We start from the raw sequence: 18,949 nt of genomic DNA on the forward strand, positions 1-18,949 counted from the left end.
GCTGCCTAACATCCCTATAAACGCAGCCTGAAAAATGATCACAACTTTTATAAAGAGAGAAAAAGCGCAGGGATAGAGGGGTAAAGGGGGGCAAAAAGACAAACATGCTTCCAAGCACAAATAAAAGGGATCAAGTGTGTGCTCTGAGCTGGGATGAGCTGGGCAAAGAATAACTCCATGATGGCGCAGGAGAAAGTCCCCTTCAGCGCAAATGAATGCAAAACAGATTAAGCATCAGCATGCTGTGCCTCTGCGCCTTTGAAATGACACGTCACAATACAGTTAATTTGTTGAGGAGACACTTTTGCACAAAGGATGTGGGTAAAAGAAGGAGAGGGAGTGAAAGAGAAACTGACGGAGATAGAAGACAAAGACTAGAATGAGCAGAGCTGACTCCCCACAATCCCCTTTTCTTTATTTTTTTAAACAGGACACTCAATATCATAATCACACCATGAAGCCTAAGAATTTATGTCAATTTTCATTTTTAATACTGGCTTTAATCTTCAAGGGCATTATCAGTGAGAAAAATGCCTCCTTTCACTCACGGTACTTACTGGCAGGATTTTTTTTATCATGTTGCACTCTTTCTCCAACAGCTCGTAAACATACTGAGTGATGATCTGAAGAGAAAAAAGACAGAGCACATACACACAGTTAGACATTACATTGATAATACAGCCTAATACAAAAATATTTATGCATTCCTGTTGATACAAATCCATCCTAAAAAAAAAAGACTATACCCTCTCAGTGTGTTTGAGTACGTGTGTGTGTGTGTGGCAACAGCACCCACTGTAATGCTTACAAACAGAATGAAAAATACTATTCAAAACCCATGTTTGCCCTCTGGTGTGTGTGTGTGCGTGTATGTATGTGTGTGTGCATGAGCTACTTGAAAGGGTCTGGATCGTTCTGTGTACAGTGTGTGTGTGTATGTGAATCACAGTGCGGTTGGAGTGTTGAGGTTGTAAGTGCCAGGAGAGGAAATCTCCTGTACAAGCGAAGGGCTGATGTAAGTTATGTTTATCCCCGCAGCCACAGCACTAAAGAACCTTGTATACCGAATCATTTCAACCTGGGGCCGAGCCTTTCATGGTTCAGTGACATTAACAACTTTCTTTTCCATTTTCCTCATTTTTTTTTCCTGCTGTCTTTTCTTCTCTTCACGTCCTGCTCAGCTGAGAAAAGAGGGATGCACCCGGTGGAACTGATTTTAATTTTGATCAGTTGAGAGAGAAGTTCAGAGACATTCAGGTAACGCGACAAAGCACATGACCGCTGGCAGTGAGCTGTGTTTAAGCTAATGCTGCTGTTACAACAGACTTCATCCTTCACATCTGATAACAATATAATGATGGGCAGATGGATAACAGTGAGTGTTAATGTACACATCACAGCATGCAACGCAAGCAAGGGTTACACTGTTTTCTATTGGGAGTTTTACTGACTGGTAGAGAGTGATGCAGTGTTGAGCAATATGAAGCTACATGGCACTTTCTTGTTCTACACAGCGTATTAGCTTGTTAGCGTGTTGCAATAGAGAAATCAGATGACAAAGTTGGTGCCACTGCTGCAAAGCTGCAGTGGTAAATGGACCGATCCTTACTTGTTTGTTGACAGAGGGAGCACTGTACTCAGCATGAATAAAATCAGGGCACAATCATTTAATGTATGCCAAGGCAAGTTGCAGTACAACAAATTAGTTACAAGATAGCCAGTTACAAGTTGCTAGGCACCGCCCTTTTGGCAATGGCTGCCTTTTGCAGCAGCTCTCTCTTCTTTGTCCACTTCTTGTAATTTTTTTGTATCTTTTTCGTAATCTTTGTATTTGGAGTGGATCATTACTTTGTATGGTTCATTTGTTGGTCATGGACACCAAACTTTTTGTGGCTTCAGTGATATTTTTACTACTTTTTCTCCTGTGTTTGTCTGGAGATCCTACATGTAACCATGGCTGCATTGTTTACATGTGAACTCAGCTGTTAGCAGCCTGGAGCATGTCAATGCTAACTGGTGTAAGGCCTGATGTCTTCCCACAAGGTGAGGAGAAGGAGGTGAGGACAACGTGCTGGTTCTCTCTGGTGTGAGCTAAGAAGTGACAACATGGACCTGTCATTCCATCCATCGTTATTGGGAACGTAAGATCTATCTCCAATAACATGGACAAGCTAGCTGTGCTAACCCAGCAACAGAGGGAATACCAGAAGGCAGAGTAGCTTTATGTTATTCACAGACATGGCTGACGGAGCTAACATCAGACACCAACGCCACATTGGAAGAGCTTCACCTGCTGTGAGCAGACAGGATCCAGGAGACAGAGATGGAGCCCGACTGAAGAAGCTCAGTCCTGGACCCTGTGGAGATGGAGGCTGGCTGAACTGGAGAATGATAAACAAGCTGTCATCATCTATTTTCTTATGGACCTTTTAGCACTTTCTATACACTTTCTTACTTTGGTTTTCTTGATTGCTGCTGTCTACTAAGAATGGACCATTCAAATTATATGTATAATAACAGATATAAAATGTTAAATTTACTAAAATATCATATCAACTTAAAACTAGAGTCATCAGAACAAACTGTGTGCTTTATAAACGTTGTGTTGGCTGCTTAAGAACTATCTCACAAATAATGACACAGAAAGTCAATAAGCATATATTCATAACTAAAAGCAAAAATCACTACTCTCAGTCAAACTGACATTTTGGCACTTCTTTGTGTAGGGAAGTGTCTCTGCCCTCACAGCAGAAGTTGAAAAATGTTAAGGATTAGAAACAAAAACTGGGGAAAAAAGAAAGGCGTTCTTTTGGGCCGTGATCTTCTTAGCTTTTGTATTTTTTGGCACACACAGAACAAAATATTTTCTTTAGTCCAAGTTCTAAAATGTCAACCACAGAACAATGAAACTATGGATATCCCATAAATACACGTTCCGGACTCGAAACACTTTCTAAATAGCCCGAATCTGCATTTTCACACAGAAAAGAAAGGGGAAGCAAAGGCTGAATTTAACTTTGCATATTGCTTTCAATGCAGCTGCTATTCACAATACTATCATGCTCTATTACGCCAAGAGAAAATCAAAGCTAACTTGATTTACTTGGACAACATGCAAGAAAAACATTACACACCAGACACATATTGGCCCATGACAGCCAATCAAAGGCCAGCAGACAACCAAATGAGACGATCGATTCCACGTTTTGACCCAGCGAAGGAGGGGAAACAGCAAGAGGAGCTAAAACCTCCCCACCACAGCTCAACCCACCAAACCTCCAACAGCTAATTCACTAAAATGTCAGCCTGGCTGATGAAGACTAAAATGATTCCCAGCCTCAGTATGCTAGTGTTTAATGACATCAATAAGCCTCACAGGAAATTTCATTTGCACTACGTTATTTGTTCAGTGCCTCAGGTGGCTCGAAAACCTTCTGATATGGAAAGAGGAACGAAACGAGAGAAAGGGGGAACGTATGCAAGAGTTACTCGCTGTGAATATATTTCTAATGATACAAAGAAACAAGGATCCAATATTTATGCTTGCTTAAAGGCAGAGAGGTCATTTGTGTGCTTTTGTGCACAGTCACCAGGTCAACTTATCACTACATATAATCAGGATTGAGTGTAAGAATTAAATATGGTAATATCAAAGCATTCCACTGAGTTAAAGAAAAATGAGATGGATTTAAAGCAGGGGCACAAGACTCATGTACCAAACAACAATAAAAATATACACACATAGAGCTGTACACCTTCTGTGAGGGCCTCTAAAGACTTTGTCTCTGCAGCTGATCAGTACAATAAGAAAAGCCTATTTGTCTCCTAATTACCAATGTGTTATTAGAGCTTTAATGAAATGCCTGCAGGGAAGCAACGCCGTGTGGTTGGCGATGACAGATGAGTGGAGAAGTGTGAGGAGTGGGTACAGCACTAGTATGACAACATCCAAAAAATGTGTAGAAGGTAAAAGAGATATTAAAGTACCCTTAATCAGTTTAATTAAATAGAATTAAATAAGTAAAAATGCCTACAAGAACCTTCTCATCCCCAAGTATGTCATGTAATTTAGGTTGGCAGATAGGACTACAACAGAATTCAAAATGTGAGTTGACTGTATACAAAAAGAGGCAGTCAGTTTGAAAAACAACATGATTTTACCTCAAAAGACTGTAAAACCAATGACAGTGACAATTCATATGACATCTGTAACTTTTGGTGGCTTCACTAAGTTCAAAATGCAAAGTTATGGAAGAATTGGAGTTAAATTGTCCATCTAAGGATTACAACATAGCAGTAAGAGCAATCTTCAGTGTCTAAAAGAGACCTTCTGCGGCTGAGGTCACCACTGTGTCTATGCTTTGTTTGTGTAGAGGAAGGACTGTGGTGATGAAGCAAGTCGAGCAGGATCAGGGAGGAAGGAAGGGACTTAGAGGAGGGCTCAGCGGGAGGAAAGCGGGAAGACAAGAAGGGAGAGGAGAAGAGGTAATCCCTGGGAGACAGAGTTTCGTGCCAGCTCCCACTGCAGAGAACAGCTGAGAGGATGGATGGGTAGAAAAAAACAAAACATCAAGTGACATCAAGTTGCTTGCAAACCCCCCCTTATCACCACAACATTCTTTTCAATCACAAACCATGCCAAAGTCTTATTAAAGGCCACCGTGGGTTAAAGATGATCTGTTTTTTAACTCCTCACTCAACTAGAAACCTCCCACGTTTGTTGTGCATCAGTAAAAAGTGTGAGTGCATGAATGTGCGGTTTAGCACTGATTGCAACTACCATACGTGATTTGACGGGCCCCACCTTAGGCGATGAGGGGAGGATCTTTCTTTGGTGCATAAAACAAGCATGAGGAGGAAGAGCACTGGGGCACGAGGATGCATGAAGAGGAGAGGAGATGAAGAGATGAAGAAGGAAGGAAGGGAATGGAGTAAAACAAGTACGAAAGAGAGAGAAAGTTAAAGGTTGAGTCAACAGCAATGAAGAAAACGAGGTAATTATGAGGGAGGAAGAGAAAGCAATGAGGTGAAACCGGCCCATGGAGACGTCATGAAACATGACCCGGTGTTTATCAGGGTCACTGTAAGTTTTATAGAGATAGATTACATGTGCTATAGGACCAAATTAAAGCAGGATGCAGTAAGCTATGCTGTCAATTAATGTGTGGAAAAAAACACCCAAAAAGCCCATGCGTGCATCCACAGTCACAGTGGAAGAGCTGTTTTTAGGGCCTCTTCAGGCTGTAAATAATGTTACCAGAGACATCTCTAAAGCGTATTCAGGCCTATAAAGCCATTCTAATCTTTTGCAGTGTTAGTCATGTGCACAAATATACACAAGGCAGCAGCATATACACAAAAAACCCTAATGTTCAGGCACACACACCTCTTGTCTCAGTAGTCCAGAGCCCCCTCCAAAAGCCACTTAGCCATAGAAACCAGAGAGCAAGAAGAGGCATCAAAGCTGTTTATATAATGAAACTGAAAGAGCTGTCCCCTGCTGTATCACTGACTGCACCCAGGAAAGCAGTTCTTCTTCTCCAGAGAATAGAGGAGATGAAGAGAAAGAAAAGAAGAAGAAAATCCCCCCGAACAATACAGCACAACAACGGCTGCAACAGCAGCAAAGAGTACTCAGAAAAATAGAGTGTGAAAATGAGAGGGAGCATGAGGCAATAGAAAGGTTGTTTATTTTAAGTCAGCCTCGTGCAGCAACAGAAAGTGGTTTTAAAATAGAGCCTATTGTTGTGTATTTGTGATCTGTCAGTCCACGTGGGAAACAGAGAAAGGGAGAGAGAGAGGAAGAGAGTGGTGTAATTCCCATGAGGTCTCTGTCATTCCTCTGTCAGAGGAGTGAGGGGCTCTCCAGGGGAAGAGAAAGTTCTCAGACACAGACTGACTGACAGACTGTTTACGCTCAGCACTGATATCCCCTCCTCTCCCTCTCTTGCTGCCCTCCCTGCGCTCCTCCTCCTAATAGCATCATAATGACCTCCTCAGGTGTTAACTGAGAAGCCAGCAGAGGTCTAATTCAAAGTAAAGTACTGTACAACACCATGGGTGCCTGCAGTAGTGACAGATGCCAGCACTGTAACTACCAGCCCTCCTGCCTTCTCCCAAACACACCCCACCTCCAACTTCACCAACCCCCTGTCCAATTCGCTTCTCTTTCATCACCTCTAATCCACCTCACCCACTCCCTGCAAGCATTTTTGTCTGACTGTGTCTGCTTCTTCCGATGTGCTCTGAGCAGAAGCTGTAACAGCAGTGTTTAAGTGTTTTGGGACTGAAGATGTGATGGCAGCCAGTGACTCCAGGCAGACAGCTGTCATTTATAGTCACTCTTTAGAGAGATCCCATTAGATTCCAAACAAAATGGTCCACTAAGTACAGTACAGAGGCCCCTCTCCAGAGTTCCTGTTTGCTGCAACACATGACAGTGCCATGACTTTAAAGCTTTAATCATAAGACCTCTCTAACTTAACTAACCAAACAAGGGTAATGTTGATCATCTGAAGAGCTTAAGAGTCTACCACATTTTTCTAGCAGCAGAAAAACATTTAATGGGACATGAGTGGAAGCGTTGAGGAATTTTATCGACTTGCAAAGACACTATAATGTGCTCAGATAAAATAACATATCACAACAGGTAACAGCATACAGATCCTCAATATTGCAATCTTTATCAAATTATTTAAGGGGACATATCATTCTGATCCCTGATTCAATACTTACATATAATATAATAAATTTGAAAACAAGACCTTACACTCCCTGAATTTTCAAAAAATGAGATATTGTATTTTTTCTGATATCCTAGAATGAGATTTAATGCCTCTGAAAATAGGTCATTGCCAGTTAGCCGCGAGATTTCGACCGTCGTGATGACACGAGGATCCTTTCTTTTTATTGGAGTTATCTAATAACGTAGCTCCTCCTCTGTGATGTCAGTTAGTCACACAACCACCACTGAGAGATACACCCACCAAGAGCCGAGTATAAATAAAGCTCCCTACTAGCTCTGGCTAACTTGACTGAGTGCTAACATAGTGACGAACTGACGGTAGAGGCGATCTTTAGACTACACTTTCAGCATGATGGATAAAACAGACAGAGAAAAGTGAAGGAGCAGGATGGAGCCCTGTTATAGAAATAGTTTATTGGTGAAGTCTGCCTATATTTCCACATATAAACTATACATGTTCCAGTACCGGTTTGACTCACCACACTGAAGTGTCCTGAGATGATCTGTATCCAGGTGGATTTTCTTCCTCCTGAGCTGCAGAACCGTCCGGGTCTGACTCGGGGTCCAATACAAAAGGACGTATCCTACACTCTGCCATTTTATTAGTGCTATCAATGCCTTACGGTGAAGTTTTGGCAAACAGCAAACTCGCTCGGTCTGCCCCACCCAATATGGCGATTTTGTAAATGCTGCCATGCTGCCAAAACCGCCCCCTGGCTCTACCCCCTTCACCCCTCTGATAGAACTGACCAATCAGAGCACAAAGGGCAGTGACGTTGCGAGGTTACTGGAGGTCATTCTTGACACGGAGCGTTTCAACGAGATCTTCAGAATGGCCTAAAATGAGGATATTGAGAACGCTATTGTGGGGCAATGAAGGAACTAAATGACTTGTACTGAGGGCAGAAATGCTTTACAGGCATCCTAGTCTGGCATAGTGAATAGGAGAAACAAGCATGATATGTCCCCTTTAACCAAATCATACAGAAATTTGGCATTTATTGGAGAAGAATGACTTTGGCAGGAGTTCTGGATACGTGAGAGTACTATACCGACAGTAGCCACGGTTACATGAGGAGTTTTGAGTTTTTCCGAATGGAATCTTTCTGAATGACATAACCGAAAACAATAGTAAACATGGAAAGGAAAATTCCAATCTCTGGTCTACATGTGCCGCTATAATCAAACAGAATAGTCAACGGAGCATGCGCAGAAAAACGTAAACATCACATGATTTATCAAAGGTGGTGGACAAGTTTTTCTTTCACTTGTTGGAATAACTCAGTATTGCGAGTTTTTTAGTCCGTCCAGTCTTGAAATTATGTTCAATTCTTTCAAAGTTTGGATCAAAAACAAACTTTTCACAGCGGTCCAGTGCTGACTGCTTGCCGCCATTTTTCAAATTGAGGAATGTCTCGAATTGCGTCTTACATCATACCTGAGCATGCGCTGAAAGAACACACCCTGACAACTTTCCATTTGAGTGGATACATGATACCTCAATCGGTTTGGGGAAAGGAATATCCCACCCCTGTGAAACTGATTAAATGTCCATTCAGGTTGGCACTTTTCTTTCAAAATGAGGTGTATACAAAGGTTAAATTCTTTCCGTTTGAGCAAATAAACCGAATGCAAGTGGAATATTCGGGTCCATGTATACCATAATTATACTGATAACTATTACAATATTGACAGAAATATGCAGCCGAAAAAACACAATACCTGACTGCATCACAAACCAAACCATCACTAAACAAGTTAAGATCTTAATATAGCTATTAAGTCAGAAAGTTACTTTATAACCATATAAAATCTGTAGAAGCTATTATCCCACTTCTACTTATTTAGCTAAGACTAGCATCCAATTAAAATCTTACAAAACTTTTCAACTTTCATACAAAAAAAGCAGGTGATACAATGCACATAGGTCAGACAGGAAGCTAACAAATAACTTAATGATAGGATTATATTATATTATATTTTATTTTATTTTATTATATTATATTATATTATCAATTTCAAGTTTTTTTTTGTTTTGTTTCCGTTTCATTCTCCTCAGGGTTTTGCTCAAGGGCACTTCAGCAGAGCTTCATCACTGGCCAGCTGGTCTCTGATACAACACCCAGCATCCATAATGAGGAAACAGAGGGAGACAGGAAGAGAAAAAACACAACAGAGAGACAGCAGAGAGTATAAGAATCGGAGAGAGAGTGAGAGTGAGAAAGGGAGAGAGAAATGAAGAGACAGAGACAAAAAGAGGAGAGAGGGAGAGAGAGGGAGACGGTTTTCTAATTCAGCCATCTGGCTAGCTTTACTTCATTATAATATTCTGACTGGTGTGTGTGTGTGTGTGTGTGTGTGTGTGTGTGTGTGTGTGGGTGTGTGTGTGTGTGTGTGTGTGTGTGTGTGTGTGTGTGTGTGTGTGTGTGTGTGTGTGTGTGTGTGTGTGTGTGTGTGTGTTTACAAATTTGTGAGTGCTTTCCATCCCACAGATGCAGGCAGAGCAGAGAAGAATCCTCATTTATTAACAGCTTAATAGAGCTCCATCTGGGCCAGACCCTATGCTTGTCTTCTATCAGAGAGATTCATCACTGAATCACAGGAATTAGACGACAACTGACACCTACACAGGCTGAGGTGACCCTACTGCACCGAGTAACACTGCAGATAGCCTGCTCAGCTGCAATCGTTTCCATAACTACTACAGTTAGAGTAAAGCATGGGGAATGAACACATGGCACTTTACATCATCACTTTGATTCGTGTCAGTTTAAAATTCATAGTAAAGGGGAAAAATTAAAAAGGGGAAAACAATGTTACTTCAGCTGAAGACGTGATTGGTCCAACTCACTTGCTCCTGCAAATATGCTTTCTGTTGCCATCCCTCTGAGTGCTGCACCTCTGGACTCAATACACTGAAGGCACTAACAACATCGTAAACACCCTTACTCTGAGAAAGAAAATAGCAGTATCTCTCAAATAACCTCCCTTCCTATCAAAAGAACTCAGTCCAGATGGTTCATACTAAAGTGTTCAAGGACATTCAGAGGTTTTTCATGCCATATTGATCACATGGTGGTGAGCTAGAAGTGTGGGTTAACTTTCAGTTGAACAGCTTTTCTAAGATGTTTAAAGGCAGCCAAAGAGCCTTACAGCTCAAGTGCCCAGCAGGCATAAGCTTGACTTTCCTTATTTACACTGATATACTGCTCAAATTATTCAAACAAAATGAATAATGGTGGCAACTTCTCACACAAAAAACTTTATGATTCACCATGTCATACCACAAATACATAGAGGATGGTTTTTGTTGTTTTTGGCGCATACAAAATTAGGAGTGAAAAATGATCCTGATTTGGTTCCATCTCTCTTGTTTTTTTGTTTTTTTTTTAACTCAGAGGCCAACACCACACCATGCCACACCACCATGCCACACCAACATCCTCGCTCTCCCTTTTCTATCTGTCCTCCCATTCAGACAAGGCTGAAGTGCAAATTGGACATCTGGTGCTGTGATGTGTGTGACAATACAGCCGCCATCCCACGGTCCCCTCACACACATACAGAGATATACAAATGCTCACACACACACATGCTGCCCTCCAAACAAAATACAGAGTGTATCCCCACTGTAGAGACACTGACACAAGGGATGAAGAGTAAGGACAGGAGCAAAGCATGTTTAGGGCAAGATAACTTTGGTTTTAGTGAAGTCTGAGACAATTTCTGTGAGGGGATACTACAGTACTGTAAAACAACTTTCAGAAATAAGTTAATTTACCAAAGATGTCAAAAAATGTACAGCTCTACACTTAAAGTAGTGAGTTTTAGATCAGACTGTACCAATAGCTGGGGTGGAGCTTTAAAAACTGAATGCTGCTTCTCTGTGTTAGCTGATTTCTGGGACAGTTAGAAACCAGTCAGAAGATCTGTACATAACATGATGCTACTGAAAATCTGACACAAAGAAAACCATTGTTAAGATCTGAGATCTGCAGCGATGGGCTTGATTAACCTTTGAGCTTTTCACTGTAAATACATCAGTGTTTGATTTAAGTCTCATTCACCTTGTTTTACTTAGCTGTCAGTGGACACGTTCAGTTTTATATGAGTATTAACAGTGAAATTAGCTCTTTTTAAGGCAGCTACAGAGTAAACTGTTGACTGCTTTCCTGTTTTTATTGTTTTTATCATTGTTTTTATTGTTTTCTTATTATTGTGCACTTTGAAATTTGCCTACAAATGTAAAGCGCGTTATAAATAAAATCCATTATAATTATTATGATTAAACATTCACTATAGATCCAACCTGTGAGTGAACCAGACGGTTCTCAAACGCAGAAATATAATCATTTTTAAAACAATCTCCAAATCAGTACTTTTGTATAACTTCTGACTTTATTTTTAGTTGTTATATGGGAGAAACCCTTTCAGGTTTCAAAAAAAAATACAATGCGGTCCTGGGTCTCATCCTAATTTACTTTTCACTTGTCAAACATTATCCCTCTTAAATAACAAGTCATCTGCATAAGATTACTTTTTCTGTTGCCTCTCTATAATCAGTAATAAGGAAGGTAGTACACCTTGCCAGTATCTTGTCATGTACTGGTTGGGCAGTAGAACTTATGCCCATTAAAAGAAAGTAAGGGAAGATTAAGAGTCCAGAAAAAAGAAGGTCTATTGATCTTCCTACCTAGGTAGTAGACAGTTTCCTTTGTTTTTAATGCTTTTGATTAAAGATGCAGCAGTGAAGCTTTATAGTTTCCTGAACTTAGCTTGTTGCTGATAGGGAGGTGAGGTAAGACTGATGAGAAAAACTTTTTTTGTGACATTGCCTTATCAGTCTCATGTAGGGATGAGTACCGAATCAGGTAATTTAATAGGTACCAACCGAATTCTGGCAAAAGTACCGGGTACCGATCTACCTTAAATCAAAAGGTACCATGTCAAGGTACCTAAATGCATCCTTGTGACTGTGAGGGAGTGGAAGAGTGGGTGATTTTCCATTCTGAACATGAACACAGCATTGCAAGGTTATGCAATGAGAAATAAATATGTTAAATTGATAATGTTATATTTAATTATTCAACAAATTGACATATTTTATCACAAAAACACAAAAAAGTACCAAAAACTGGTACCGTTGAGTACCAGTACTGATTGCAAGGAACCGGGCATCGGTACTATATTGTTTCAAATATGAGAGGTACCCATCCCTAGTCTCATGAGCCCATGAAACAGAGAGCCATTCTCTCATTTTGTAGTTTTTGTTATCAGGAGGGTTTGAGTTTAAGACTTTACTTTGGTGGGTTTGGAGGCAGGCCATGTGAAAGTGACTCTGATGCAGGTATAGTGCCTGAGTTAACAAATGGTGGGAAAATTTATCTGTGACAGACAGGGGGAGGTGTGATAGGAGAAATCAGGTGACTTACCAATGAGTTTGTTCTCATAGCACTGATGAACATACTAGGATGTTTTGGTCTTAGTCATGGTATCGTAAGTCAAACCAAATAAGTTCTGAAATTGGGAATCCATGTCTGCTAGAATTGATGCCATATGCCGTTTGTCCCCACAACAGATAAAAATAGCCAACAGAGTTGATACTTTTCAGACCTCAGGTTTTACAGAGCCATGCATTTAGTGATAAGAACCTGTCAGTCCCACTGAACCCTTTTTTGACCATTGGCAACAGTGGACTTACATAAAATGATCACCTGATTTGTCCAAAAAGTTACATATTTCATTGGTATCTTGGTGAAATAGTTCTAAAAGCACAATGCAAATATCACAGCTTAATAAGATTAATTCCATTTTTCACTGCAATACAGACACTAGCAATTAATTGTTTCTTGCTTTTTTACATTGCTCCAAATGAGGCCTTCCTCCTTTATATGTCCGTATATAGTATAAGTCAACCCTGACATTGCAACTAAAGATGCAACGTCATGCCATCCTCTTCACACTGCTGGTGGGGAATACATGGATCCATGACACATGCAGCTCACTAAGCTCTCAGATGGCATGCATAGTCTTCAGACTGTTTGAGAAACAGGCTGATCAAAGATGTTGGGTAATGCTCTGAAGCAGCATGAACCCATTAAATTCTATCTTATCATAAACTTATTCAACATTCATCCACATGACAAATGACAAAGTCTCTTTCTGTCCGATGCAGAAATGAAGGAAACAGAGGAGATGAAAGACTAGATCAACAAACAACAGCATTTGCTGGACAACTAAGCCAGGAGTAAGTGGGCAGGTAAGCTTGTGTAAAATACACACACACAGGCTGACTAAGCAGCATAACCCACTTTACTACAAAAGGCATACAATTCAGTCGTGTCTATTTATAAAGGAGCATATTTCTCACTAGCATTTGTACTTGCAAAGCTGAAAGAGGTACAATATTCATTTTCTTGAATCATCTGTGGCCTAAAAACAGCAGACAGATAATACTGCTTATTCAGGTAGTGCTCCTTTCTTCTCAGCAGTCTCCTGCATCTTGATTCATACAGTATCTGTTCGTATTACAGCTCATTTTAACACTGATTGACAAAGTTTCTTTTTTTTCTTCTCTAAGAGAGATGCTTCTGTCATATTTTTTGTTCACAGGATGAATAAAATTTGCATACATCGTGCTTGATGATTATTTGCTTCTTCCAAATGTTTGGCCCCCCTCGGATTTATGAGTTCATTTAGTTTAAATGTCTGTGTGTTCTTTCAGGGCCTCTGTTTGCATGCTACCGCGTGTTTGTTTCTGAAGTCTTTTTAGATGCTGGTAGATAGTGCCTGAGCAGGCAAAAGAAAAGAGGGGAAAAAAGCCTTCACAGAAGGCTGACTCTCAAAGGAGCGACTGTATACCTGCATTAGAAATAATAAAAACACACAGGTAATCCCACAAACAGGTCTATCACTTTGCTTTGAACTTCAAAGACTGAACACAATTAAAAGCGGCATAGCAGGGGATGCAAATAAAAAACTGATTACAAAAGAACATTTGTCTCATTATCTTAATGGATAGCGCATTTGGTGGTACTTCTGTGGAAAGTTAGAGGTGAACTCTTTCAGGGCATATGATTTGATATATGATGTAGTTTGAAAACACAGGACGTGCTGGAAGTATTCAGTGTTATTTATTCATTTAAATCTAACTGAAAAAGTAGCTTTCGGTGTCTATGCATTAAGTCCATATGCATCATTTCTGAAAGCCAAGAGAGCATCTGTGGGAGTGCATCTGGTGCTCCACTCTATTATAATAAACTCCATGAGTAACAGCTAATAGAGCAAGTATGGTAAATCTTCAGAGAACCAAGACCAAAGGCAACATCTTGTAATGTCTTGTTGCAAACAGTTGTCAGAATAGAGCCTGATCCTAATCTGTAGCCAAGGTTGCCAAGGTTAGTTTGCATCATTTTTTAAATCAACCCATGGAGGAACATTGGTGTTACCTCTCCAAGAGCCTCATAGCGTTTCTGGTTCCAGCGGTGGAGGTCCTCTCTGGCGTTGAACACAAAAGGCTCTCCTGTTTTTATATGTCTAAGCTGGCCGTCTGCAGGAGAAAGAGGAATTGTGAGGAAAAGAAAGTAAAACAAACACATCTGTAATGATACTGAGTTTCTATGTAAGTCACTTTGTCTGTAAAAGAACTTGCCAGATTACACAAACTAAGCCTGTCCCATCAGTGTTTTATTGCTAATTTTACATTTTGCGCTCTTTCTCCCTCTGTTGGTTATTTTGTTTTCCTAGCCTCCCTCCCTGAACCACCCCCATCTGGCAGGTACAAGGCCTGTAGATGCAGCAGCGTTCTTCCAGTCACGACTCCAACGGCCTTCTGGGTAGTCTGGCAGGCCAGGGCTGGACAGCTGGTATGGCAAAAAATTCTCTATCTCCCTCTCCCTCTTCTTCATCCCTCTGAAAGCCTCTCCCTTCCTTTTTAACTGTGTCAGTCTCCCTCTCCCTCTTCTTACTCCCTCACTCTGGCAACAGGCCACAAGGCTGTCCCTGCCCTTTCACCTGAAATCTCCAAGAGCAAAGACTAAAAGGGGTGTGGGAAAGGTTCTTAACACGTCTCAGTGTGCGTCTGTGTGTATGAGCATGAAGACAGAAAGGTGGCCTGGCACCCATTAGCCAGCAAGACAACTGCTTCTTGCTATTCCTTTGAGGTTGCTGTCTGGGTATCAGCCAATCATCCCAACTAGCACAGCTTACACACACGCACACACACACACGCACGCACGCACGCACGCACGCACGCACGCACGCACACACACACACACACACACACACACACACACACACACACACACACACACACACACACACACACACACACACACACACACACACACACACACACACACACACACACACACACACACACACACACACACGCAAGCAGCTCCAGCCAGGATGACCAGGTGTGCTCATACAGTGAATGTGATTCTGTTATTTGGTGTAACTTCACCACTTCCCCATTTTTACGCAACTCTACAGAAAAAAAACAAAAGCTCTGCAGAACTGAGCTTTGGTGATTTATTGTAATTCGAGGCAAACAGAGGAGTTTTTAACACATCCAGGTTTTATTGGATAGAAAACAGTCATAAAACAGTCATAAGACAGGAAAATGGAGTTCAGAAATTGTACTATTTTTTCTTTAATAAACAATTACCCTCATGTGTGGCTGTGAAACCTCTGTGTTTATACCTTAGCAATGAGCCCATCGATCCTGGGGTTGACACTACGACACAATAAAACACTAAAGAGTGTTAAATTTAATTTTGACCTTTATGACTGCAGCATCGTAAAAGCTAAACCACTGAGAAGTACACATACTTAACCCAAATAGCCAGGGGGCTCTCATACTTTCTCAATTATTGCACAATGCGAAGAAACACATCTAAGATATAAATAAATATAATACCTTTGCAACATAAAAGAACACAAAAGCATTTTTTCCATCTCCCTCTAAATTGCCACTATTTTCACCTCTCTATCAATGCGATAAATCTTGCATTGCTAACACACTGTGTATCACAGCACTTGCTTTTATGGAGAGTTGTTAGACTCCATGTAATGCTAGGTTTGTCATCATGTTGCATTAAAAGCAGATGTGTGCCTGCAGAGGTGGGGCAAGAGATGAGTGAGAAGTACCGATGAAGCAGTGTGCACAAAAAAGTACCTTGAAGAAAATCAATTATGCATTCATGCAGGGGTGAGGATCTAAACACTACTGCCTAAGAGAAGGAAGAGAGGAGCTATAATGAAATCCTACTGTAGGAAAAGGGGTGTGCGTGCAAGCAGGAGGGAGAAAAGCGTGTGTGTGTGTGTGTGTGTGTGTGTGTGTGTGAATATGAGCTAGGGGGGTGATCAGCTCCATTGCCTCCCCCAACACATCCTCTCAGAGGAATAACGTTTTCTCAACTTTTCTCCTCTTTTCTGTCATAATTAGCATTCTGTTCTCAATTTGGCCGCTTAATTAGGTGTACATAACCTTGGATTTCCAGTAATGGAAAACTGGAGGGCTAGCAAGATGAAGCCATCATCTTCAGTGATTAAGATACCTGCAAACTATTGTACACAGCCTCGTCTGTATTCACATCATTACATGGTCAAATTAACATTTTTGTTCCACCTGTCTCGGGCAAAAGGTAGCCTGGGTGTAGCTATAGAAATACCCGAGGGCCTGCGGGACTGTGAAATGCTATCCTTCAGAAACAGGCCTGAGTGGAAATTGACATGACATACAGATGGGTAAGGGTGTGTAGTGTGTGGTGTGTGTGTGGTGTGTGTGTGTGTGTGTATACAGTGGGGATTTTTGAAGGGGCAGGGGCAGAAATAGAGATACAGGGAGAAAAAGAGAAAAAAAAAGAAAAAGGCAGCAGAGGGGTGAGGAGGAAAAGATGGAGAGTCTTCGAATGTGTTCCTCCCTCCATGGGAGACTGAGCCGGGACTTGAGGGTGGGGTGAGTGGGTAGGTGTTGGCACGGTAGCAGGTGGGGGGTGAGTCTCTGTGTCTCTGTTCTTAGGCACAGCGAGGTTATGCAAATGCTCCGTCAGGCGGAGGGCAAGGCTGAGTAGGTTACTGACGGGCCGTAGAGTACACAACATGTCCCCCACTCAGCCAGCCAGACAGCCAGCAGAGACACTGACAGAGAACAGAGGGGAGGGAGAGAGGGAGAGAAAGAGCAAAAGAGGGGAGAGAAGAAGAGAGAAAAGGCCACAGTGGGAAACTAAAAGTAAAAATCAACACCTTTTCCACTTCCTACTGCTACTTCCTACTCTCGAGTCTAACTCTGCTACTTTGTGTTGCTATAATTAAAACACACATAAACAAATCTCCACTACACAGACACCTTGGATGTCCCACATGCCACAGTCTCAGGTCACCAATCAATCCCAAAACTGAGACTTTACACTTAAGAGAATAAAAGAAAATTACATTGAATTTGGTTTCATGAAACTTTTTATATTGGGAATTGGTTATTTTGACTCTACATTTTTAGCAGTAGTTTTAATGAGACTTAAGTAAAGAAACTTAATCTGTAAACTAGAGGCTTACGGGGGAGAAAACTACTATTTGTGGATATTTTAAAGATGTTCAAAGAGATTTTAAATAGCGCTGCACGATTTGGGGAGAAGGTGCGATTTGCGTTTAGGTGGACAATATCGCGATTGCGATTGTGCTTGCGATTTAATAAAAAAATTTGTGTCATGATGAGTCTACAAACTTGCTTGGTTATCATGGAGAAAAATCTGAATTGCATGTGCTGACATTGCGATTGCGATTGCTATAATCGTGCAGCCCTAATTTTAAACACACATTTAAAAGCTTAATAGGTATAGATGACTCATGTCTGTTGGTTGCTAGGCACCGCCCTGTTTGCTATGGCTGCCTTTTGCAGCAGCTCTCTCTTCTTTGTTGTAATCTTTGTATTTGGAGTGGATCATTACTTTGTGTGGCTTATTTGTTGGTCATGGACACCAAACTTTTTGTGGCTTCAGCGATATTTTTACAATTTTTTCTCCTGTATTTGTCTGGAGATCCAACATGTAACCATGGCAACATTGTTTACATGTGAACTCAGCTGTTAGCAGCCTGTAGCATGTCAGTGCTAACTGGTATAAGGCCTGATGTCTTCCCACAAGGTGAGAAGGAGATGAGGACGACGTGCTGGTTCTCAGGTGTAAGCTAAGAAGTGACAACATGGACCTGTCCTTCCATCCATCGTTATTGGGAACATAAGATCTATCTCCAATAAGATGGACGAGCTAGCTGTGCTAACCTGGCAACAGAGGGAATACCAGAAGGCAGAGTAGCATCATGCTATTCACAGACATGGCTAATGGAGCTAATATCAGACACCAACGCCACATTGGACGAGCTTCACCTGCTGTGAGCAGACAGGATCCAGGAGACAGAGATGGAGCATGACTGAAGAAGCTCATCATCTATTTTCTTATGGACCTTTTTGCACTTTCTTACTTTTGTTTTCTTGATTGCTGCTGTGACTTCAATTTTGTTGTACTTGACAATAAAGTTCTATTCTATTCTATTCTATTCTATTCTATTCTATTCTATTCTATTCTATTCTAATAGAGGATTGACAATTAACTGTCCATATATGCACATGTTAAGATGTATGAATGAATTTTAAACGTTATGAAAGGAGAGCGCTTGGTGAGCTTAATGCTTTGAAGACAATAATATGTACTTACAGTCATTGAAGGCATATTCAAACTCATGCAGTGTTTTGGGGAAAGCAAAAGGTGGCTCATCTTTCTTCATCAGTTCATCCAAGTCTATTCTTGACAGCAAATCTGAAGGGAGAGAAGATAAGAGGTGAAGCAAAATTGAATGACAATTGCCTTTTTCCAGAGGATGTCAAAGCCCAAAATTTATGGCATTATCTCAATCAGATCATCACAGCCAGAGAACAAGCAGAACATCAGCCTTCAGTGTAGATCAATGACCCCTTCCTCCATATTTTGGGTTTCAAAACCTCAACACAATGTTTAAGGCAGATCCTCTATAGACAGTGCTTGTTTGTCCAGCACATCCCACAGACTTTAACTGGGATCAGGGGAATACGGGTCAACCTTGTGTTTCCAGGCCACAGTCTGTCTGTCTGTAACTACATAACCTATACAACAGTCTATGATGCTCTGTTCTGATGACTGTCAATCAGAACAAGTATCATTTTTAGCA

The 18,949-nt window shown here is 41.1% G+C and overlaps 1 protein-coding gene across 2 annotated transcripts in view; it reads right to left on the minus strand.

Moving 5' to 3' along the window:
• The window catches only part of arb2a (ARB2 cotranscriptional regulator A), a 157,418-nt gene that overhangs the window by 136,088 nt on the left and 2,381 nt on the right, over positions 1-18,949 (minus strand). For both annotated transcript variants that reach the window (XM_074670747.1, XM_074670746.1), the window contains exons 3-5: positions 18,460-18,561; positions 14,194-14,294; positions 558-623 (exon numbers count right to left, since the gene is read on the minus strand). In XM_074670747.1, the coding sequence (XP_074526848.1) occupies positions 558-623; positions 14,194-14,294; positions 18,460-18,561 (269 nt within the window). The remainder of the gene's footprint in view (positions 1-557; positions 624-14,193; positions 14,295-18,459; positions 18,562-18,949) is intronic.

This window comes from Halichoeres trimaculatus, unplaced genomic scaffold, assembly GCF_033239565.1.
Source record: "Halichoeres trimaculatus isolate MK-OKI-2021-1 unplaced genomic scaffold, fHalTri1.1 fHalTri1_scaffold_5, whole genome shotgun sequence".
NCBI classification, from domain to species: Eukaryota; Metazoa; Chordata; class Actinopteri; order Labriformes; family Labridae; genus Halichoeres; species Halichoeres trimaculatus.